The 24,206-nt window shown below is 39.4% G+C and overlaps 1 protein-coding gene across 1 annotated transcript; it reads left to right on the top strand.

Annotated features, from left to right (window-relative positions):
- The first annotated feature begins 340 nt into the window (after positions 1–340).
- nfatc4 (nuclear factor of activated T cells 4) lies at positions 341–16,095 on the top strand. Its single transcript, XM_059345431.1, has 13 exons — positions 341–576; positions 6,787–6,932; positions 7,349–7,867; positions 7,977–8,152; positions 8,660–8,822; positions 9,583–9,683; positions 10,658–10,759; positions 10,844–11,031; positions 11,667–11,807; positions 12,710–12,765; positions 12,905–13,031; positions 14,044–14,763; positions 15,792–16,095. The coding sequence occupies exons 1-13, from the start codon at positions 384–386 to the stop codon at positions 15,860–15,862; spliced, it is 2,703 nt and encodes a 900-aa protein (XP_059201414.1). The 5' UTR covers positions 341–383; the 3' UTR covers positions 15,863–16,095.
- The last annotated feature ends 8,111 nt before the right edge of the window (positions 16,096–24,206 follow it).

The following is a 24,206-nucleotide window of genomic DNA, read 5'->3' as shown; positions in this document are numbered from 1 at the left end:
GTCGGGGAAGAAGAAGCTACAGGGATGGCGATGGAGCTAGAATGAAAGACGCGACTGTATCTGGTGAGATATGTTTCGGGAAAGATTGTGAGATATCAAAAAGTGAAGATCTGAGTTGGAGTGAAAAAGTTGCGAGCAAGAAGCAGCCCGCATCGTGTGGAAACAGCTTGGAAAAGTTGCTGAAGTTACATCAAAACCTTGCAAGAGGAGGGATATTTGCGCAATGACACGCACATCGTAGAAGGACAAAAAGTTTTTGGGAATTTCTCCGGGAAAGTTTCCTTTTTACGAGGCGCATCAAGGACCTTAAAGTCGCTGAATCCGACACAGGGAGATAAGATTGTATTACTCTATCTGTATCCTGTCCTTGCTGCCGGAGGGCGATGGGGGCCGCGCCGGGCTCGGGCTGGGAGGAAGGCGAGTTCGAGTTCAAGTTGGTGTTTGAGGAGGACCCGCCGCCGCGGCAGAGCCAGGGGCCGTCACCGGTGCGCACAGCCGAGCCGGAGAGCTCCGTTCCCGGGGAGGAGAACGAGTGCGCCCTGCTGCAACTGGAATCCTCCAGCAGCAGCAGCCTGGGTTAGAGACCTTTCTTGAGTAGCTTAATGTGTTAAAGTGAAGGGACACAGTAGATAGAGGAGGTCTGAGCGGCCTGACAGTGTGGCCTCTAATGCATGGGAACTTCTGTGTGTGTGTGTGTATGTGTGTGTGTGTGTGTGTGTGTGTGTGTGTGTGTGTGTGTTGCATGTGCACTTGAGGGCCTTCATCTGCATGCCTGTGCTTATGAGAAGTGTTTGAACTTGCATGTGGTGTGTGTGCGTGCCTCTATCTGTAAGCATGTGAGCATGAGTATATTGTTATTGTGTTTGTTTTGTGTGTCTTGTGCATATCAGACCGTGTTCCTGTTTGCGTGTGTGCATTTGTGTGCTTGTGCATGTGTGCGTGCAGCCCCAGACTCAATGTGTTTCTAATCAGCTGTGCGTGTGAGTGGAGTTAACAGCTGCCATCTGGGAAGGAACCTCAACCTCTGTGTACTGAACAGGCACCACATACACACCTCCCTCCCTCTTTCACTCAACCTCCATCTCCCCATTTTCACTACACACACACACACACACACACACACACACACACACACACCTCTTATCCTCACATCCACTCTCTCATTTGTTTCCCGCCCATACTGGCATACAGTTGTATTACCACACCCAAGGCATGAAAGTGAACTGCAGGACAAACAAGAGCAAATCTTTTCTGTAGGTGATAAGATTTCACATTCAGAGCATCACAGGAGAATTTTGTCTGATGCCCTCACACTGGCACCCCTGGTATTCCTCAGTCAATCAAACTTACACAGCATGCAGTTCAAAGTGATTCACAGATGATTTACAAGCTGAAAACAAGACATAACTTGATGCAAACTAGTGGGACATGACATTTTTAGCTTGTGACCCTTTAAAACAAGGCAATGTCAACTTGCCACGTCTGGTCACTAGTTTGTCATGTTAGTTCAAGCAATTATTACTACACTTTTGGCTCAACTTTTGAAAACTACTCAGAAAACTTAAGAGTTTACCATTTTGTGAAAACCCCATGAAATGTGCAAAATAAAAAAATTCCACCCAAAACTAAAATGCAAAATTCCACCCAAAACTATGTTCTCTCTTTTCAAAACGGATTATTTTCACCAAAACGATACACACCACTATGAATATCTCTTACAGGCATATTAAAATGTTAAAGTAATAGTTTCTACCATTTGTAATTCCGGCCACATGCTCCAGAAAATAGGGGGCAGAATTTAACCTTGTGCAAGTAATACAGGTTTTACTAAAAGCAACGATGACACTGTTCAAGATTGTGCACAGTTAGACACATGATAAACCTTGCAATGTCATTGAAAATGTATAGCGAACTCCATCTCCATCCCATGAGAGAGTACAGCCAAACAGAGAAGAGGCACAGGCTGATGCAATGCAAAGTCAGGTGTGGAGATTATGTAGCCTGCTAGCTCCACAGCTAAGCTTAATAACATATCACAGTTGTGCATGGGGTGCTTTGTAATTCGCAGTCTCATGTTGTCCAGCTTGTTGACAAGAGTGCAGGTGTTGGCGAAAAAGATGCTGCACAGAACTCTTATGCAGGGTTGTTCTTAGCCTAGCCTGGATCCCAGGTCACCCGCCTGGCTTCTGCTTCCTCTAGTAGCATCACCACCTGTCACTCTTCTGCTGGTTATTCTCCGAGTAGGCTCACACAATTGGAGTGTTTTTTCCAATTTCCAAACAGTGTGAACAGGTGGTGAGTGAGACCAATTGGCGATTAGGATGTGGCATTTTGAAGGCCAGTGTTTTCCAGGTGAACAAAGTCTGCCAAATGATGCATTTGTGCTTAGACTTAGAATTTCTATTTTTATAGTTCAGTAGTCTGAAGATTGTGTGCATTGTTTGTGTATACAATGGAGAAAAACTGTAGTGCCTTTAGTATCTATTTGAATGACTTTTAGATGCCTGAAGTGTTAAAGAGTTCTACTTATCCCAATTTTCTTCTGATAGCTCCAATCAGGTGTCTATGAACACAGAGCACCAATCCAATTCCAGTGCTCTATTTTTCCCACATTTAAAATCTGTATATGGCGCTGCATGGAACTCTTTGAAATTATTTTTTATATGAGGTAACATTAGGCCACAGATTATTGCGGTGCTAAAATACTCAGATGTCACCACGTGTCAGCAGCATGTGGTGATTTCATGAAGGTCAATTATAGCAGAAACACTTAATTTTACAAAGACAATGATGCATGAAGCTGCAATTAATGCAGATTAGTCATGCCTACTACGAGATAGATAGCTAGATAATTGATGCTGCAGTTATGTTGCATGCTTTTTTTTTAACAGATGGGAGACGTGTATCTGCAGCCTGATGGGAGTTGAGTTCAGTGGGTGACTGGGATCATGTGCTATGGTTAGGACTCTAAAACCTTAGTAAAATAATTAAATAATTCACATTAAAAAACAATTATAAGGGAAAAAGTCTGAAAAAGAAACAGGAAAATACAAATATACTTTTTTTCTGCTTTACTGTTTATCATCTCAGTATACCTCAGATTAATTCTCTGACCCCTTTGGAGATTGTGATTAGGCATGAATAAGCTAACACAAGGTCTGTTTGCATGCTGTGAGACTCGACTTGAGACTTGACTTGACACAGTGGACACAGTATCGAAAAAGGCTGCACTATATATTTCAGAGCACTGCCATTATGCGCTAACATAACAGATACATGTTGCTGCTGTCACTACACTACACCTTCATTAAATTATCAATTAGTCTACATTCATTTAGTTTTTTACCCTCTGAATCTGTGAAAATATTAGGATTTAATCACATATGTAGGCTGATATTCTTGCTTCTAGTTTGAAATAAAATTGCTGTTCGTTTTTGTAAAATTAACTTGTTGTCATGAACTCAAACAGTGAAAAACAATGTAGAAAACTGGATTAAAATATGACATTTCTGTGTGTTTCAACCACAGACTGTATAAAGAATGGGCGACACGTCTCCACTTCCTCACACTGTACAACATTCAGGCCAAAATATCCTGGATACAGGCACTGCCATCTTGCACTGGTGACGTCAAACGAGCCAGTCTGCACAGTAGTAGAACCAATCATTCAGTCATTACCAGTCATTACATCACAGCCCCAATTTTTAACATCAACTAACTCACTAAAACCAAACTTATCAGAAAAATAAACTCTTGAACAAACACCAGCGTGATAAGAACTACCTTTTATTTGACCTCTACTTTGAGTTTGTAGTTTTGCTAATGTCCCTTCACTAAGATGGAGGGGCGGAGTTTATAACCTGTACTGCAGCCTGCCACCAGGGGGCGATATAGATGTTTTGGCCTCACTTGTGGGGAGCTGTCATGTCGTCCCTCTTTATACACAGTCTATGTTCCAACCTGTTTACAAGACCCCCTTTACACCGATAACTGTCACATTTTGGTAGTGCCTAACTATTCTGCTAGTCTGAACAAAAATAAATTATTGTTTTCTGAGTAGTTTTAAGAACCCTAAAGAGATCAAATTATCCATTATTTTACAAGAAACAAGCAACAGCTGGATGAAAGTCAGGAAAACTACAGTAAACATTTCTGTTTTTTCTTTCTTATTAATCATCTTGCGACCCCTTGTGGGGTTCCTGCTCACTTTTTGTGAGAGGTTCAACTCAGGACACAGAATAAAATATTACAGTTAGACTTGACATTAGCTTTATTGTGTTCAATAGGTGTTAGGTGCGTTTTGTGGCTCATAAACTTCTCTGCTGGTCTCCACACAAACATCTAAATCATTGTTTCATGTGAAAGGAGAAGTTGCCTCAGCACTGCAGCTTTAACCGCTTGGAAATATTTCTGTTGCCAGGAAACATTTGAAGAGATTTTTTCTACCTCGAGTCTTAATTTGTTGGCAGTTGCTGTTGTGTGTCCGCGTTGCCCAAAAATTGCCTGTAGGGCCCGCCGCCACGGCAGCGCAACAATGATCAGTTTGGAGCCTCACTCATTACAGAGTAACTACTGTTTGGCTCCATGTGGAGGCCGACCACACCGTGCAGGGGAAATGCTGTGGTGAGGACTGTGGTCTTCAGGGGTCGTGTCCTCATTCAGATGACTGTTTGGCAAAAAAGTACAAAAAGTTTTATTCTCTGAATTAAAAATTGAGATGTAGAAAAGCCCCAAATCATAACTGTCAAGATTTGCAGCCGAGTTGGTTTGTTTTTAGCGGTGTAAGGGTTTGATCAGTGAGCCAAAAGTAAACTTCATGATTTGGTTTGAATTCCAGCTTCCATCTTTCCTGCTCTATTCGTCACTATATTGCATGGAAAACATGTATTTAAATAGTTCTTTACGCTGAAAATGAACTTTTAAAAGCTGTTAAATTCATTTTTGCCATGTGACCTATTTTTTATTGAGCTGATGCACATATTATTATCACTTTGCATGTTTCTGAGCAGATTTGATACATTTTATCATATAACATTATAAAATAATTCACCAAATGTTCTGTGCTGCCTTGCCATATAATAAATATGTTGTTATCTATTTGAGGTAATATAAGAAAATAATCATAAAGACAAACACTGAAGAAAAATAACTTTGATAAATATTAAACAGTTGTTTAATTTAAAGGTATAATGTGCAGTTTTTTCCTGAAAAACAAAGCATAGACTAATATGAAAATAATCCCTCTCAGTCGTCACTCATCACTCACTAGAAGTGTGTTTGCCCTCTGCTTGTGCTTTGTCTTTTTGTTTTGCCGTGTGCGGGACACTTTTGGGTGTAAGCAAAGAACCTTTGACCCACAAGGTAAACTTTAGCCTCTGCATGATATGAAAGCAGCGGTATTTGATGATCAGAGATGAGAACAGGTTGTTACATCACTGTGATTTCTCACGTTTTATTCCTCACATTCCCCTCTTTGTTCTCGCTGTGACGTCCTTCCCTCTCTTTATCACTTTTTAGCTCGCTCGACCACTGCTGCTCTCTTTCGCTCTGACTTGTTCAGCCAGGAAGTCGGGGCCAACTTTGAATGCTGTGTGTAACAAACACTAACCTGCAATGGGATAAACATTATACCTTCAACGGAGAGTTTGAATGGTTTAGAATATTAAGCCTCTATTTCAAATGATGTAACTGCCAAAGTTCCGCCATTTTTAACCTGTCTTTGTCGTGTCCAATTGTTGTGTCTCGCTTGAACTATTAATTTAAACATGAGCCCTTAGATGTTCAGATTAATACCGCTCTCATGTTCGTGTGCTAAAAATAAAGCTACCACCTGCAGCAGGTTGGCATAGCTTAGCATGAAGGCTTAAAACATGGAGAAAGAGCAAGCTGGGCACATAACCACCCTCAAAACCACAGCGTGTCACTTCAACACTTTGGTTTTTGTATAGAGTAAACAAACAAGATAAAACATGTTAATAACTGAGTTTTAGTGTTGCTTTTTGGAGGATTTTGTCACCTTTTTACAGGGGCAGTTTCCAGTCTTTATGCTAAAGAAAGTAAATTTACCTAAGTGCCTCTTGGCTGGAGCTTCCTATTAACGGTACCAATCATAGTTCCCAAAAAGTCAAAATACTCCTTTAAATTAAAAGTGTCAAAATGCTTCACTTCTTTCAACAACATTGAGAGTGCACGTCCTGAGGAAAAGTTACAGTTGCATGCATTTTACATATGGCATCAATTACAAATCAGTAAATCAAGGGAAACTGACGTGCAATGAATGATGCAGGCAACTTGATGATAAAAAATGAATCTGTACTTACCACAAATTATGTTTACAGGGTTTTGATTGACATGTAATGAGCCTTTCTCGTGCCAGAGTTTAAAGAAATGCACGTTTTGAGGGCTAACTGTAATTTTGCGGTTGTGAAAAATAGAGTAATGGGTGGTCGCATTGACCCCCAAAACCCACATCATATAATATAAAAAGAAAGCGTGTTTGAACAAAAGCGGAAAAAAGTTACATTTTGTTTGCACTAAAAAGCAGCCAGAAGATTAATTGTTTCCATGTGGATGTAAAGGTGTATATTAGAAAAATGAAGGGTTCGGCTGTGAACTCTTCATAGGCAGCATTTCATATTTTTTTAGCAAATCAGAACAACTTATGTCCAGTTTTGATACTTTGGCCAACAAGACATGCTCTGAACTTTTCTAAATCATATTTTGATGCCAGTGTTTGTCCCGTTTCCACACATTCAGTCTGATTATTCCTCTTCTTCTTTCTATCAGTTACAGATAACCACCACTCGATCAGCATCCCCAGCCCGCCCTCCTCGGCCAATCAGCGGGCTGGGATGCATTCCCCGCCTCCACGGAGGGCCTCCTCAAGAGAGTTCAGCGGGACCTATGAGAGCCTGCCGGCACGCTCTGTACAGGTAACACAACCAAGTTTACTGCTTCTTTATAATTGGAGTATTTACGCTTAAAAAATGTAGTTTTTGGACTTTCTTCAGATATGAAAAACTTTTGAGTTTACTGAAAATCCAAAATTTCCTTGTAACTTTTGTTAATGGTGATAGGGAAGCAACTAATTCCGTTTTTCTTTATTAAATTAATTCATTAATTTTTAAAATTATTTGTAAAATGTATGTTAAAAAACAATGGAAAGTGGCTATCACAGATTTTCACGGGTCAAGGTGACATCTTGTCCGTCCCCAAATCTAAATGTTACTTAATTTCCAAATATGAAAACCAGGGAAAATGGAACAAATGCACATTTTAAGAAGCTGGATCAAGCAAATGTTTGCTATTTGGACTGATAAATTACTGTTACTCGCTCTCTTCCCTCCAGGTTTCAGAGTCTCGTGTGGTTGAGTGTCCGAGTATTCAGATAACCACCATCTCCCCCGAAGACGACGTAGCACCACCTATTTCCAGTTACTGGGAGATGGGCGGAGGTGGTGGGTGGGACCGAGAGCGCCTTTATCTCCCCCTGCTGGACCCTTTTAGTTATCGTGACAGATGCCCTGGCTCCCTCAGCCCCAGCCCCAGCCCCGGGTCCAGCCCCTCCTCCCGCGGCTGGCTCAGCCCCGCCTCCAGCTGCGACTCCCTGCTGGTGGAGGAGGAGGACCTGAACGAGGCTACAATCAATTTCGGGCTCTCGCCGTCCTCGAGGCCCACTTCACCTGGGGGTAAAAAGCGTAGAAACTCCCCCCTGGTCTCTCCTTGTACTTCACGGAGAGGCAGTTACTCAGAGGACCTGCAGGGATGCAACCTCGAGGGTGGAGACTCCCTTTCTCAGTCGCAAGCTCCGCCCAACAGCTTCGAGCTGAGCATCCCGCAGAAAACCAGGAAGACGTCATTGGAACAGGTGAAGCATCATGATATTTCTCAAATGTTGCTGTCTCTCCGTATGAAAGATCATTAAAATATTGAAGAGTTTAAAAAAGTCACATCTAACGATACTTTTTGTTTTCCAGTTGTCTCCCAGGGAGGTGGATCAGGAGCAGGCTCCAGGCCACAGCTCCCCCTGCGTGCTGCCAGAGACCCAGCAGACCAGGAGAGAGCCTCCTTCGCTGGGCATGGACTACCTCTCTGTGCCCCCTGCGCTAGCCTGGGGCCGAACCCGAGCCAGCGCCCACAGCCCCCTGTTCAGGCAAGGACACACACCACCTACATGCATGATAATATCCATCAAAAATCCCAGTATGAGGTCAACATTGATGATCTCTTAAATAAATGCAAATTTTCACCACAATCAAAAGCAGCTAGGTGACATGAAACCAAGAGCTTGGTCACAGCAGAACTTTTAATGGATAAATGTTGTTCCCAAATGAATTAATTTAATTGGAACAACAGTAAACTGTCTCCTCCTAAACTGTATAAACTTCCTATACATACATTTAAATGATCAGTTTTGATCCCACCCATTCAGGATTATTGAAATGAATCCAGTACTAATTTCAGAGGAAAAAAAACAATTACCCATATGGCAGTCAGTATAGTGATTTGATTTTAAACTGAAAGGCAGCTTTCTCAAACAAATAACTTTATCAAATAAAATATCACATAATCATACATTCTACTTGTACATACATACAGACTCTATTCACTGGTATCTCAGTTTAATGTCTAATATTTTTCTGATTTAACCCACATGCAGGTCTAATGCTCTGCCACCACTCGACTGGCCGCTGCCGTCACAGTTTGACCAGTACGAGCTGCGTATTGAGGTGCAGCCCCGTCCACACCACAGAGCCCACTACGAGACTGAAGGCAGCAGAGGAGCCGTCAAGGCCACGCCATCAGGACATCCTGTGGTCAAGGTGAGACCCAAACCTGCTGCTGAAAGTTGTTTTTATCTTCTCGACATACGTCTGGCTTAAAAAAAGAGTCTGACTGATATGGGATTTTGGAGACCGATGCAAGAACTGATTTTAAAGGGGTGGAAATTAATTGATAACTGATATAGCAGTCAATGTATTAATTTTATTGAGCTGGAATGAAAATATACCTTTTTTTAATGTTTTTTGGATTGTGCACAGATTTTTCACCACTCTGCAAATGTACCCAGAGAGCTACTTTCTTAATCATAAAACTTTATTAAATAATAATTAACATTGTTATACATTATTATTCATTTTATAAACAATGTATTACAGTCAACCAATTCTATAAATGATAACTAAGAAAATAAAGAATAAATAGGAATCAAAAAAATAAATAAATAATTACTCTTCAGTCTCTCGCTGACTATTTTGGGGGAAAAAAACAAAAAAATCTAAAAACTAGCACCATTTCTAAATCACGCCAAGCAACATTTTCTGCATTATATATTGTGTAATAAAAGGTTTTCATAACAGCACATATCTGACAGCATATACACTGATACCGATAAGCCTTAGATTAAATATCTGTCAAATTATCTGTCGGGCTCTCGTCATTTCTATCCAAGTCAAGGCAGAAATTCTGTTGAATGTTGTGTTTTGTTAACACTGGATCAAAGTCTGAGGACACGTGTTGTGGCTCACTGCTGTTGGCCCCATCACAGTTTGATTTCGTCCCTCACTCTGTCTCTCCGTACAGCTGTGTGGATACACAGAGAGGAAGCCGCTCTCCCTTCAGGTTTTCGTTGGAACAGCTGACGACCGATCAATCAGGCCGCATCCTTTCTATCAGATACACAGGTACTCGACTGTTTTTCTATTTGAAACTAAACTTACTACCAAGCATCATTCTATACATACATTAATATTCAAGGGACACATTGTACTGTATATTCATCATCTGACCACTGTGGCTTTAACCATTGCGTAACTTACCACCAGCTGCTTTGAGTGTTGGTCCAGGAATTTTCTTGCACCAGTTGTTCTCAGTGTAACGTTCTCTGGATGAGAACATCAGCTTAATGTCGAAGATATAAAATATAAAAAAGATGTGATTCTACTGTTTGTCCTAGTTTATTCTTCTGCTTAACCATTCTGCGTTTTTACATGTTATTTGAGACGTGTGTTGTCTGTATTTAAATGTGTTTAAGTAATCAAGATTTTTTCCTTGTCACGTTGACTATGTGTAAATGCACAAAACATTTTTTAGCATTTTTTCTTAAAAAGATATTAGTTCACTCTGCATAGTCTGATTAACGTAGCCTAATATGTTGTTTCACGTCAAAATTTGGTTAATTCTCCTAATGTGACACATTAAGGAGAGCTTTAAAACGATTTTACGTTCTCACCAATGTTCTTCCCTCAGTTCAATTTATGTTTCCTCGGATCAATCTGTTGCAATCACCAGTTTATAGCCAACTTATTTTACACTCCTACTGTATATATGCCCTCAAAATACTGCAGGCAAGACAGTTTTCTTGACTGTTGATACACACAATGGCTGAACAGATTTTTAAAGTTCAAACTGCATTTGAGCCATCTATCTGCCTTCATTATTTTGCAGTTTAATGGTGAAGCTAGCCCTTACCAATTACTTACAATGTTAGTTTATATCAAGAGACGCACTCTTGGAACACAGACGATCTCTCTTTACATATCCAACAACTATTATGGGCTGTTAATAAATTGTTCTCTGCAGTTAATTATGGGACTTTGATTCAGCATAAAAACTATAAATGTAGGGCTGTTAAATTAAAATCCTTCTTCCCTCTCAGGGTGACAGGGAAGATGGTGGGTACTGCCAGTCACGAGAGCGTCCAGGCGGGGACCAAACTGTTGGACATCCCCCTCAACCCAGAGAACAACATGACTGCACTGTGAGTTAAAAAAAAGTGGCTGGAAACTTCTCTTCTACAAACCCAGTTTTATTTCTGCATGTCACTCAGACTGTTGTGTTGCAGCATCGACTGTGCTGGGATTCTGAAGCTGAGGAACTCGGACATCGAGCTGAGGAAAGGAGAAACAGACGTTGGAAGGAAGAACACTCGTGTCCGTTTGGTGTTTCGTACCCACCTGCCTCTAGCGCCCCCTGTAGGCCCTCCTGGTCGAGTACTCGCTCTGCAGGTTGCCTCTCTGGCCATCGAGTGTTGTGAGTAGCTGATCAGATGCTCTAAACCATGGGTTTCAAACTCGCGGCCCGCGAGCCAATTGCGGCCCTCGTCACGATATTTTGTGGCCCCCACCTTGATATGAAAGTTTAATGTGAGTTTTATATGAATGACACTTTACTGTGTTGTGTGTGGAAGGTCCCTTTTATTACTTTTTTGGGGTAATTTTGTCTTTTTTAAATAATTTTGTCTTTTTTAATAATTTTGTGTCTTTTTTGGTAATTGTGTGTCTTTTTTAAGTAATTTATTTTTTTTCTGTCATTTTGTGTCTTTTTGGTCACTTTGTGTATTTTTTTGGTCATTTTGTGTCTTTTTAACGTAATTTTTTTAACGTAATGTAGTGTTTTTTCAGTCATTTTGTCTTTTTCTGTAATTTTGTGTCTTTTTTTGGTCATTTTGATACTGCCTCCAGCGGCCCCCAGGTAATTTGAGTTTGAGACCCCTGCTCTAAACTGCACAGAGAATACACCTTTACCTAATACTACCAAAACAGGTGTCCATCATGCATTAAGTCACCAAAAGACAATGTTTTTTTAAATTATTTTTTTTATCACATACTGGCTTTGAATTAGGACTATATTCAGAGGTTTAATTTTCCTGACTCTCTCTGCCTCAGCCCAGCGTTCAGCTCAAGAGCTGCCCGTCATCGAGTCTGTCAGTCTGACCTCCTGCTCTGTGGAGGGAGGAGAGGAGCTTCTGCTGAGCGGCTCGAACTTCCTGCCAATCTCCAGAGTCCTCTTCATGGAGAGAGGGACAGGTAAAGATCCACAGCGTAGACGTGATCCTTTTCAAGCTGTTTTTCTGGCTTTGGTCTACAATATCTTGATATGTTGCAGAATAAAATGCATCTGAAAGTTTGAAATAAATGGTGCAATCATATGGCATTCATGAATGCGTCAGATGCTTGAATGCGTCATTTTATCCATTTCTCTGTGTTGAAAATGGTCACTGTTGTTGTTAGTCATCCATTGGCAATCCCCATGATGCCTTTGGTTTAACCTTTCCACCGACTGGAGGAATAATAAACTCTTGCATCCTTATCTCTACAGTTAAAAACAAGCAGCTTCTTTAAAAATCACCTGCCTTCAGTTTTAAACCAAATAAATCCTTCAAGTGACCAGCTTTTTTAATGTATATTTTCTAATTTACAGTTATTCCATATCTCTTTTTTAATACACATTATATAGTTTAGGGAAGTTCTGAGTCACTAGTGACACCACCAAATAAAAACTCCCATAACGTTCGACCCGGAGGTCTGTAATTTCATACAGGTCTGGTTGACAAGGGACCAGAAAAAAAACTTTTTGAGCCATGTTTGAACTGATACAGTTTTTTAGAAACAACAGATGTCACCTTTTCAAATGAAGCATCATACAGGCATTTTGGCCCTACAGTTGTTCTGTTATAAAGTTTTCCATTTGGGTGTGCCAAATAGGCAAAAATTTCCAGAAAAAGGGTGGATGTTAAAAGGTTGAAATTTGTGTCAGTCATCAGTGTAGACAACTTTACGAGCTGAACAAACCTGGTTAACAGAAGCTTTAATGTTAGGCGTTACCTGTGATGCAATGAGAGCAAATTATACTCATTAAACTGACTGTGTGTCTTTGTGTGTGTGTATCTAGGTTAGACTTAATTCTACCGTGTGTTCTCATGTATTAGATGGTAAACTGCAGTGGGAGGAGGAGTCTCATGTCGACCGTGACAACAGCAATGAGGTAATTTTGAATGAGCCAAAACAATGTCCTGATTCTGACTTACTCTGAATAACAATATAAACGTTTAACCTCTGATCAAGTAGAAATCTGGTCTTATTATCCGTAACATTCTGTGTCTACATCACTCTTTCTGTTTTAGTGTTTGTTGTGCGTGAGGGTCCCAGCCTACAGTGACATGTCCGTCAGCCGGCCGGTGTCCGTTAGTCTTTACGTCTCCAACGGGAAGAGGAAAAGAAGCAGCACTCACTGCTTCAAGTATCTCCCTAGTGAGTGTCCAATCAACAGCATTCACCGGTTTATCTTCTGGTAGAATTTTTGTTTAGTTTGTATGTTTTGGTTTTGTTTCGTATATGTTTATTTCGGTCAAAACAGAAGCAACAAACCAGAAAAAAAACATTGATCAAAGTAAACAACATGTAAACAGAGAGAGAAAATTGATGATAGACCTTTGGACCGAAAAGGCGTAGGCTGAAGCATAGCTTATTACGCCTACCCTGTTACAGTATGTTAATATTGGAGCTGCTCTTATAATGTTACTATCATCCCTGAGATTTAGAAAGTCCAAAATGTGAACAAAAACAAGTACTGTAACTACTAAGACGAACAAAAAAATATTCTTTTTAATATATAGCTAAATACATATGTATATTTTGCCCTTACATTGAGCAAGAAAAAAGTAAAACAAACATACCATAAATTGGAAAGTTATCTTACTTTTGAAAGAAATATTTTCATGCATAATTCTTTTTCCATGAGTTCTACCTTTTAAAAAATATTTTCAAAATGGTTTGCACATTACATGCAATACATACCTTAATTTCTCCGGTTATTGTATTAAATTGTGTTTTTACATGTATTGATTAAAAAAATAAATCAATTAAATACCGATAACCATAACTTAATTGTACATTTATATGGATAAAAAAGATAAAAAATAATTCTAAATATAACAATTAAAATGTTAAGAAATAAATAGAAAATAAATTAAGGAAATGTAGCAGTATTTAGAGGTAAATAATCAAATAAAAATAATGCCTACTTTTAATATTATTTTTGTTACATTTAATTACATATTAATTTATTTAAGTAAGTATTTTATTTATTTATGTATTATTAATTTATAACTTTTGCAGCTCTTAAGAACTACCTTCATTTCTGTTAGAATAAACACATAAACATAAAACATAAAGAAATATTATGAAGTCCTCGTTTGGGGGACTATTAATACAAAAATTAAAAATATTATTTCAATACATGAGTTAAACTGTTTCTCCTCAGTTATGTTCAAAGAGGAGGACCCGCTGCTGACCCGGCCCTCTGTGCTGCCTCTGGACGGGGGGACTGTGTGTCCGGTCGGGGGTCAACCCAGGATGGACCGAGGCTTCCACGTGCGAGGCGACCCCATGGTGGAGGATCGAGGCCTGGGCTTCCACCTGCCCCCCTACCCCTCCACCTACTCCCCTCCCTGCCCCACTATGAGTTACCACGAGGAGTACTGCCCCAAACCCGACGCTGTGGTGGAGGAGCCCGGCGGGTCCAGGGCAGCGCTGTCTGAGCGTCACCCCAGCTTCGAGAACCTGGAGCTGGGCTTCACCGAGCTCCTTCCTCCTTTATATCCCCGCGGCCCGCAGCCTCCGTCCCCCTCCCCTTCCCCGTGGTTGGACTCCCCCTACCTGTCCTCCTCGCCCTCTCCCTCCCACTCCTCCTCTCTCAGCCCGTTTCCTGCTGGCAGTCCCATCTCGACCTCCCCTCTACCTCCCATCAACACCTCCCCTTACCCCCAGTACTCTGCTTATCATCAGGAGGCGTGTCCCTCGCCCCCCTCCAACCCCAGCCAATATCAGGACATGTGCCCGGCACCCTACTCCCACTACGAGGGCTGGGACCCCCAGGGAAGGGTGCTAGGGATGGGACACGGAGGAGAGAGAGATCTCAAGATCCAGGAGTGCCCACTGGACTTTACCAGCTCTTCTATGCACCAAATTACATTTGAAGAAGGTGAGTTGCATGTATTTGTCTTAAAGCAACTCCAAGAAAGGTTCATTTTGTGTTGTTTTTGGTGCCCCCCTGTGGACAAAAGGGAAGTGTTTCCAGGAGGGTCTTGATCTGGCTGATCTGGCTGTGCGTGCTTTAGTTTCTGAAGCAACTGAAAGAAAACTAATTTTAAAACTATTTTTTTAAAGCTGTTTGCAAGATATATAGCAATGAGGTAATGTATCTATTTGTGGCTCTATACGACAGCGCCAATCAAAACCGAACATTATTATTATTATTGTAAAGACAGAATTTTTGATGGAGATTTATTGGATCACATTAGGTTATACAAGTGGACCTAATAAAGTAGCCAGTTGGTGTATATTTATGTAAAACCACTTCTCATCATCATGCATTTCATGAATAATACATCCATATCACATACCTGTCTAGGAGAAAGAGGGCCAATTCAGAATTAATTGGTTTTAAAATCCTGTAGTTATCTCCATCTGTTTAATTATTGACCAAGGCTGACTACTCACTGCAAAACTTTACCTGGGAGAATGTCAACAACACTGTAGCTTAAAAAAGAAAGCAGCCAGGATGAAAAGGGCCTATTCAGTATCGGTTTTGAATCATTTTAAAAAGGCCGACCATCAACCATAGCCACATGCGGTAATATAACATCAAAAATAAAATGATTTGGAGAAAAATCTTTTGCTTCCTTTCCACTACTACTCACTGCCATGGTTGGGAAAGCTTAAGAAAGAATCTGAGTATACAGTGCTGAAGTGCTTGCGTATTTATTGCACTGATCATTGTTATGTGGTCCTTCGGACAACGCAAAACATGTATTAAAAATGTGTTTCAAGGCCAAAGTGTGCACTTTTACAATACTTTTTCCTGAGATATATGCATGTTATACCAGGTTATCGTAGTTATTTAGCCGTTCCTGCAGCTTTTTGATAAATATAATACGTATAATAATAAGTATATTTGGTGGATTAAAGGAGTGATGAACATGATTGTGATTTTGTCTTCTGCCTCCACAGTGACGGAGTTTATCGGGGAGGACATCCAGTCTTACCAGTCAGGCTCACAGATGGACAACCAGCCGAACTGAGCTCGGAGCAGCTCATTATCCCTCCTGTTTGATATTCAACATCATTTGAAATCCATTATGCACTTGGTATTAGGTTGCATCTCTCCAGTTACATGTGATATTGACGAGGGGGGGAGGGGTTTGATTACCAGGACACTGTTGTAATTATGACCACAGGTAACTGTTTAATGTGGTTTTATAAAGGGAAACTGATGTTTTTAACATGTTTTCAATATAAATTATACAAGAAAGTGCTTGGGTTGGTGTGTTTTTCTGGCAAAATTAACACAGAAGGAAAAAGACATAGACACTATGGAAAATGAAAAAGTTTATTTAAGATATTGTGCAAGATGCTATATTCTCGACAATCCCACATAACTATATAAATATCTTAAGTTATTTTTTTTTCAATTATTTCTTCTTCCTGAAAATGTCTTTATTTTAAGATTGCACTGGCAGAAGCATAATCCATCCTGCAGTAATAGGACATTTGTCTGCTCCGTTCCTGGATGTAATGGAAATTTTTTGAGTAATGGAGACAGGATTTAGAGTCTGGCATTGCCAAATAATGACAATTACTTCTGATTTTCTTTTCCTGCTATGCCAGATTTAGGTGTAGTAGTTTAATAAAATGACTTATTAGAAGAGAAAATGACGAGAAAACTTTTCTGGCACGTCAACTTCAGACAGTGATTCATGTTGTCGCAGTGCATGTTGAGCCTGTGGCTGGTGTAAAGGCAAAGAGAAAAGGTAATTTGACCTCATGAAAGGATGATGGGACCAGGCTGTGACTGTTAAAGCTGTTTGAAAGGTTTGTATGAGAAATAGTTTGTTAGATCCTCTTGAAGCAGAGCAGGTTTGTCTTGAAGAACAGTGCCACCTGGGGGGATAGGAAGTCCACACCAGGAACAGTTTAAAGTCAGCAACTGTGAGATATCACTCATTCTGTTGTAAAACTTCACAGGTCTCATTTATTGCCGTGTTTCCAAAAAGGAGTGTGGCTGCAGAAAAGTTTAAAAAAAGTGTTTCATTTCTGCAAGAAAGCAACGGTAATAAAAATACACCACCTTAACATAAAGACACTAAAGTAGCATTATATGCTTTCTTGACAGTTTTATGGGTCTAAATGGTTCAGTGCAACCATAAATGGGCATGTTGGGAGCTTGGGACCAAAACAGCCTTAATGGTAAGGGAAAGATATAGATGGTTTGGAGCTTTGAACATCTTATTTTTGAACATCTTATCTTATCCAACACAACTTACTTACTGTTGGAATCTGAAGACATAATTCCTTTGTGACATTCACTATTCCAGTTCCAGCTTTTCACTTCTGCTCTTTGGCTGCAGCTCACAGAGGCAGCAACATGTGGAAAGTGTCTGAGAGGTGAATGAAAAAATAATGGAGGGAATGAGTTCAAGCACAAGCTACTGGCCATGCACTCCCTTTGCTGCAAATAATTATTGTATTAGTCGTGTTTTGGGGATCAAATATTGGCACTGACGTGTTTTTGCACATTTTGACATTTTGAAAGTGTAAAACTCTCAAAGGATACAAAGTTTTTCTTTATACCTTTGTATAAAAGTGTCAGCTATATGAAATTGTACATATAACATAGAATATAGATATTTAAAAAAACACAAAAATCAGAATCAGACATTTTTTTATTGCCAAGTAGGTTTTCACCTAATGCATCCTGATGTTAATGTTACTTTAGTGGGTCATTCAGCAGTATGTGTACTAGGTGTGTGGACTCATACAGCATTGTGATATTTTGTTTATCAACACACCAACACCAAGTATTGATAGAAGTTATTAATAGTGCAAATACAAATTCAACTTTTTGGTAGTAGAATAATAAAATCAGCTACTTTTCAGTCCATCAGCCTGTGCCCAGTTGAGATGTTTAATTTTATTGTATTTTAATTCAACAGTAATTTACTTTCAAATTCCTCAGTTGCTGAAGAGGCTGCATAACTAACTAGACTGTAATACAAACAGTTCAGTTTGTCAGGTGCATGCAACAATAATGTCAGTTTTTTGTGACAGTATTGCTCAGTCTTTCTGCCTGATAACCTAATTTTTCTGCAATAAAATTGATTTATGTAGGATGAACAGACTGTAAACTTTATCCTATTAGATAAAACAGAAGGTTTCCTTTGAGTACAGAATTTGCAGCTGAACAAATGTAATAAATCATAAAATATTGCAATACCCAGCATACAATAACACTGTATTTTGCCATAAGTATCAAAATAATATAATCAGTCCTCTTGTGAATACCTCCTGTCCTGCAGCAGGACATACTGCTTCATATTATCTTTCACAGCTTTATTAAATAATTACTGAAATCCTGCCTAAAGATGCCCAAATATGACTTGCATCATCACTTTTTATTTAGTATCTAGTGCTATAGTGGAGCGGCCAAGTGCTCATTTTTGGCAGAATCGTTCAGTTTATGATACAAGCGTGAAAATTGGCATGAACACACTCCATGGGTCACTTAACAAGAAAATTGTCCGAGACATTTGAAATTTTAAGATGGCGGCCATTTTTCAAGATGGCCGACACCTAAGTGGAGCAGTTAAGTGATATAATGGTTTATTTGGTGATACTAGCATACAAATTGGCATGAGCAGTCTCTGTTGGTCACTTGACATTAACCCACCCACAGTTACTTGAAATTCCAAGAAGGCGGCCATTTTTCAAGATGGCCGACACCTAAGTGGAGCAGTTAAGTGATATAATGGTTTATTTGGTGATACTGGCATATAAATTGGCATAAGCACTCTCTGTTGGTCACTTGACAATAACCCACCCACAGTTACTTGAAATTCCAAGATGGCGGCCATTTTTCAAGATGGCCGACACCTTAGTGGAGCAGTTAAGTGATATAATGGTTTATTTGGTGATACAAGCATAAAAATTGGCATGGACAGTCTCCATGGGTCACTTGACAATAAGCCACCCACAGTTACTTGGGTTGACAAAAAAAACACTCCCAGCCACTTGAAATTTCTATTTTCAAGATGGCCGCCCCCTTGATCCTCAAAAGATCAATTTTCTCATAGAAATGTATTGGGTTTTAGATTATTCTAAAGAACAAGTTTTAACACATCAAAATACAGTTGTGTTGATTTGTTGATCACAGACAGATTAGACAAGAGTGGGTATCTGCACTACCAGGGCACACTGGTGATATATCACTGCTGTCAAACTCAGAGTGGGGTTCAATGTCAGCCAATTGTAAAGTTAGTCAAAGAACAGACGACAACTCTCTGAGTAGTTTTAGTTAATCGGGTGATGTACAGATCGTACAGGGTAAAAATGGCATTGGATGAAAGATCGGACTAAGTGTAGGGTTAAGGCATGAACTTAGTTGTATCCCACACATCAAAGTGTAGCAATGTAACATGGCCTATGTTAACACGCAACTGTACTTGCAAGTGCTACAGTTAAAACCGCTTTAAGTTCCCGCCCCATTGTATAGACAATTGGAGGAACAGTAAATGCCACATTAAAGTGGTGTACATCATCTGAAAACTGTAAACCTGAAGATTAATTTGAGATGCAGCCTAGCACTGTGAATCTAATAAACCTATTAAGGTTTATCCAGGTTAAGAACATTACATTTTTTCTTTCTGAAGTTGAAGTCTGAGGTCCATGCTCAACTATGTTCCACAAGTTGATACCATTTGTTACATACATTTGTTACTGAATTAGGCATTTCTCTAATATCAAGAATGTATAAAAATGATCAAAACCCCTCCAGAATATTACATCAATATACCCAGACTTTTGTAACAACATAGAAAAATCCATGCTGTGATTTGTCTTCAAAAACCTTAGTCATTTTGGAGATTTAGTAATTTCAATGATTGGATAGCAAGCACTTCTGTTCTTAGTAGTGCTTAGAAACCATCAGCCCCATGGCAACCAGGGTCTGAATTTGTGACGGCCCAATAACTAGTTTTGTTCCAAATATACAGTTGCAAGAAAAGTTAATTCGGCATTAATTTGTCATAAAATGTGATCTGATTTGCATTTAAGTCCTGATTATGGAAACAACATACTTATCCTCATACCATGCAAACAATTATAATATTCCATGTTTTATTGAATATATATATGAGACACTCTTAATGCTAGTAGAAAAAGTGAACCCTTTTGCTAATGACTCCATTAAGACCTGATTGGAGTCAAGAGTTAGCAAACTTGAAGTCCTAATAATAAAATGAGATTTGAGTGAGGTGTAGAGATACTTTGACATATAAAAAACACTCAAATATTTGAGTTTGCAATTCACAAGAAGCATCTGCCCATGTGAACCATGCCCCGCAAAAAAGAGATCTCTCCGAAGACCTGCGATCAAGAATTGTTTATTGCATCAGACTGTAACGGGTTACAAAGTAACCTCAAGACTTTAGGTATTCACCAGTCCACAGTTGGACAAATGGTCCACAAATAGAGACGATTTAGTACTGTGGCTACTCTTCCTAGAAGTGGGCGCCATCCAAGTTCACTCCAAAGGCACAACGCAGAAAGCTCAGTGAGGTAAAAAAGAATTCCAGTGTAACAAGTAAAGACTTGAAGGAGTCATTGGAACTGATTAACATTTCTAGTCATGAGTCTGCCACACAAGTAAAATTGAAAAGGTGTAGTGTCCTTGGCAGGACACTACGGAGGAAGAAACATAACTGCATGCCTGAAGTTTGCCAAAGAGCATTTTTCATGAAGAACATGCAGCACTATGTATGGTTTAAAAAGGAGTCTACGACACCTCGGTGTGGCATCCATGGCAGGACACCAAGGAGGAATTCGCTGATTTCCAAAGAAACATCACTGCATGCCTGAAGTTTGCCAAAGAGCAACCTGACACCCCATGACACTTCTGGGAAAATGTTTCATCAGTCCACAAAACAAAGGCGTCCGTCCACCCCCACAACTGTGTTTCCCCACCCCTTAGTATTTATTTGGCATGTTTAATGGCAGTTAGTTTTTAAAAAAGTAATTAAAAAAAGTATTTAAAAAAGCCCTCATGGAGCTTGTGTACCTCGGTGAACCCGGAGAGCTATGCCGGTGGGAGGGAACTTCTGACAGGTTTTAGCAAACTGGACAGGTCGTGGGCAAGGAGTCAGACAAAGCACAGTCAAACAACCTCTCTTGAGGAACCCAATACATTTCTTTGAGAAAATTCATAATTTAAAGATTCACATGGCAGGCGGCAGTCATCCTGAAAAAAAAAATTGCCGCCTTGAAATTTCAAGTGGCTGTGGGTGGGTTATTGTCAAGTGACCCACAGATACTGCTCATGCCAGTTTTTATGCGTGTATCACCCAATAAACCATTGTATCACTTAACTGCTCCACTAAGGTGTCGGCCATCTTGAAAAACGGCCGCCATCTTGGAATTTCAAGTAACTGTGGGTGGCTTATTGTCAAGTGACCAACAGAGCCTGCTCATGCCAATTTGTATGCTTGTATCACCAAATAAACCATTATATCACTTAACTGCTTCACTAAGGTGTCGACCATCTCGAAAAATGGCTGCCATCTTAAAATTTCAAATGTCTCGGACAATTTTCTTGTTAAGTGACCCATGGAGAGTGTTCATGCCAATTTTCACGCTTGTATCATAAACTGAACGATTATATCACTTAGCCACTCCACTACTAGTAACACATACACCTCTATCTTTCTGAGTCACTCAGAGTATCACCACCAGGGGGCGATATAACCCCAGACATCAGACATCAGCTCTGTGAGTCAGCCTGACTGACACAACAGGTTTATGAAATTGAAGCCAAATGGACCCTTAATGGAAATGCCTTCATTACACCATAAAGAGCCTATGGGAAAAACAGGATGACCATTATGTGTAAATCTAGCCTCTGTCACTGGAAACCTAGAGTCTCAAAAGACAAGCTAACTATAGGACCACTGAGGAATGTGGGAATCATACAGAGCAGACAGGCTGCGGCTGCCTGTTTGATACATTGTATAGAGACTGTTAGGATATAAATACCAACACTGATACAGACACTGCAATACCAGCACTCCCCTTTAACAGTAGTAGAAGTATCCACATCCTGCCTTTAAAAGATCACCAAAAGTACATCGTTAATCCTAGACAGAACCTGTAAAAACAGTCATTATCATCAAAATGTAAGCTTTCCAGCAGTCCTTGAACGGATCATAGATTATAAGCGTTTCTGTTAGAAATCTTAGCCAAAATGAAGCTTAGATTTGCCATATTTCTGTCACTTTATTCTACATGTCTCATTTAAAACATTGCCATAAATAAACCATTAAATAACTGAATAACTAGATCCTGTTAAAAACATTAAATTTGTCTCCTCAGCGACACTGTGAAGCCATGATTGATTCTGCTGAGATGGACGGTCACGTGAAAATCTGTTTACACAGGACAGAGAGGAGAGGACAGGAGAGGTAGTAAATAGAGGTTACGAGTATAAAAGTACTTGCTGTGCAGAGGGGCCCCACTCAGATTGTTATATATATATTCCAAATATTATTATATGGTTTATTATTGTTGATGTGTTGATGTAAGCAGCATTTTACTGCTGTATGGATCATTTAATCTACCTAATATACTGTTATGTGGTTAAAAATCTTAAATCTTGGCCTGAAAAGGCATTAAAGTTGACAGATAAATGTAAATGTGTGGAGTAAAAAGTACAAAATATACCTCTAAAATGTAGTGGAGTAGAAGTATAAAGATATTCATCATATATTTATAGCGTCACTATCCTGTAAGAATGAGATATCTTGGAAAAAGTCAACCTTCACAAGTTCAGAAAAACAGTTTGTGTGTGTATTTTCCAACTGATCCAAGAGGGTTTTGAAATAATTTATTAAGCTTTAGGAGAAGGGGAATTTTCTCAACACGTAAAGGAGCACTTCATCTTTCAGTTTAACAGTCAAAAGCAAAATATTAGAGATTTATGTTTTTACTAGACAGGAGGGGGATGGAAACCTGAAATGTTGCTATTTTTTTTTCTTAACATTCATCCATTCTTGCTCCCTAGAGGGCGCTATTAAAAGTGTTAAACATGTTCAGACTTGGGGTCAGAGGTCATCTACAGGATAATTTCAGGAGAAAGACACCAACCTGACACTGAGGTGAGAGGACTTTTAGTCTAGTTTTCATGTTAAAATGTAAATATCCAGTTCTTCTGTGTTTCTCTTCTTGGCTTTTACACAATGGGTTGAAACTAAAAACAATTACTACCGTTAGAAACATGAAGGGAGTGCTATAGTTTAGGTTTTAGATCTAGCTTTTAGGTTTAATTTATTTTTGAGCGAGTCCACAATGTTAAGTCATTTGGAAAATATGCTTATTTACTTTCTTGCCAGAGGTAGAAAAAAATATCGATTCCACACCCGTGCTGTTTTGGTAAAATTGGTATGAAAAATACCATAAAGAATGGCAACTAGGGTAAACAGCTCGTCTGGCTCTGTTTGTTCAAAGGAAACATTACTGTGTACTAACAGCACTTCTTAAGCTCACTTATTAACACACTGTATATTCTTCCGAAAAGGTGATTTACTGGGGTAACGTGTGGGGCTTTTACTTTGGCAGATGCAGTGACTTCCTCTCTGTCATTTTTTTTTAGTTTCAGTTTTTTGTGTGTCAGTTATTACAGACATGACTATGACTATGAATTTACATTTACACACAATTATGTATATATATATATATATATATATACACAAATGTCTTCATCAATTTTATTTTTATTATTATTATTTTCATTAATATTATTTTTTATTTTGTTTACCTAATTACTCTCCAGAGTTGTATACTTCATAGAATGACGTTTGTTTACTGAAGAAATGTCAATAAAAAATGTAAAAAAATTAATAAAAAAACAGACCCTCCCAATCTGAGTAGAATTTTGTTGTTGGACATAATTTAGACCATTTAAATGTGGTTATATTTAAGCAGCATTTAGCAGTATAACAATTTATCAGTGGTAGTATCAGCAGTTTGGTAAAAGTCATGCAAAAACTGTGTTACAGTTGCATGTATATGTGTATGCTAAGTTTAAGTTACTAATCAGCTTTTTAGGGAATGGTTTTGCAAGCTTATCAGAATAATCATGAGACCACCCAGTGTGAGCTGAGTGTTACTTCCAATGACGAATAAACTGACCTTTATGTACAAATTGCTGAACTTCCGCTTGAAAACCAGGGGCAACAGATGATCCAACTAACAACACATTCACAAGTCAATTTAGGGTCAGAGGACACAAATGTGTTGCAATAAACGGAGCATTTTAAGGAACAACCCAACAGAATGACTTCACTCGCAGCTGTTTGCCATCAACACTCTGGTGCCTTGGAG

The sequence above is a fragment of the Centropristis striata genome, chromosome 11 (assembly GCF_030273125.1).
Source record: "Centropristis striata isolate RG_2023a ecotype Rhode Island chromosome 11, C.striata_1.0, whole genome shotgun sequence".
NCBI lineage: Eukaryota > Metazoa > Chordata > Actinopteri > Perciformes > Serranidae > Centropristis > Centropristis striata.
The sequence above is the reverse complement of the archived record's forward strand: the minus strand, read 5'-3'. Positions and strand labels throughout refer to the sequence as shown.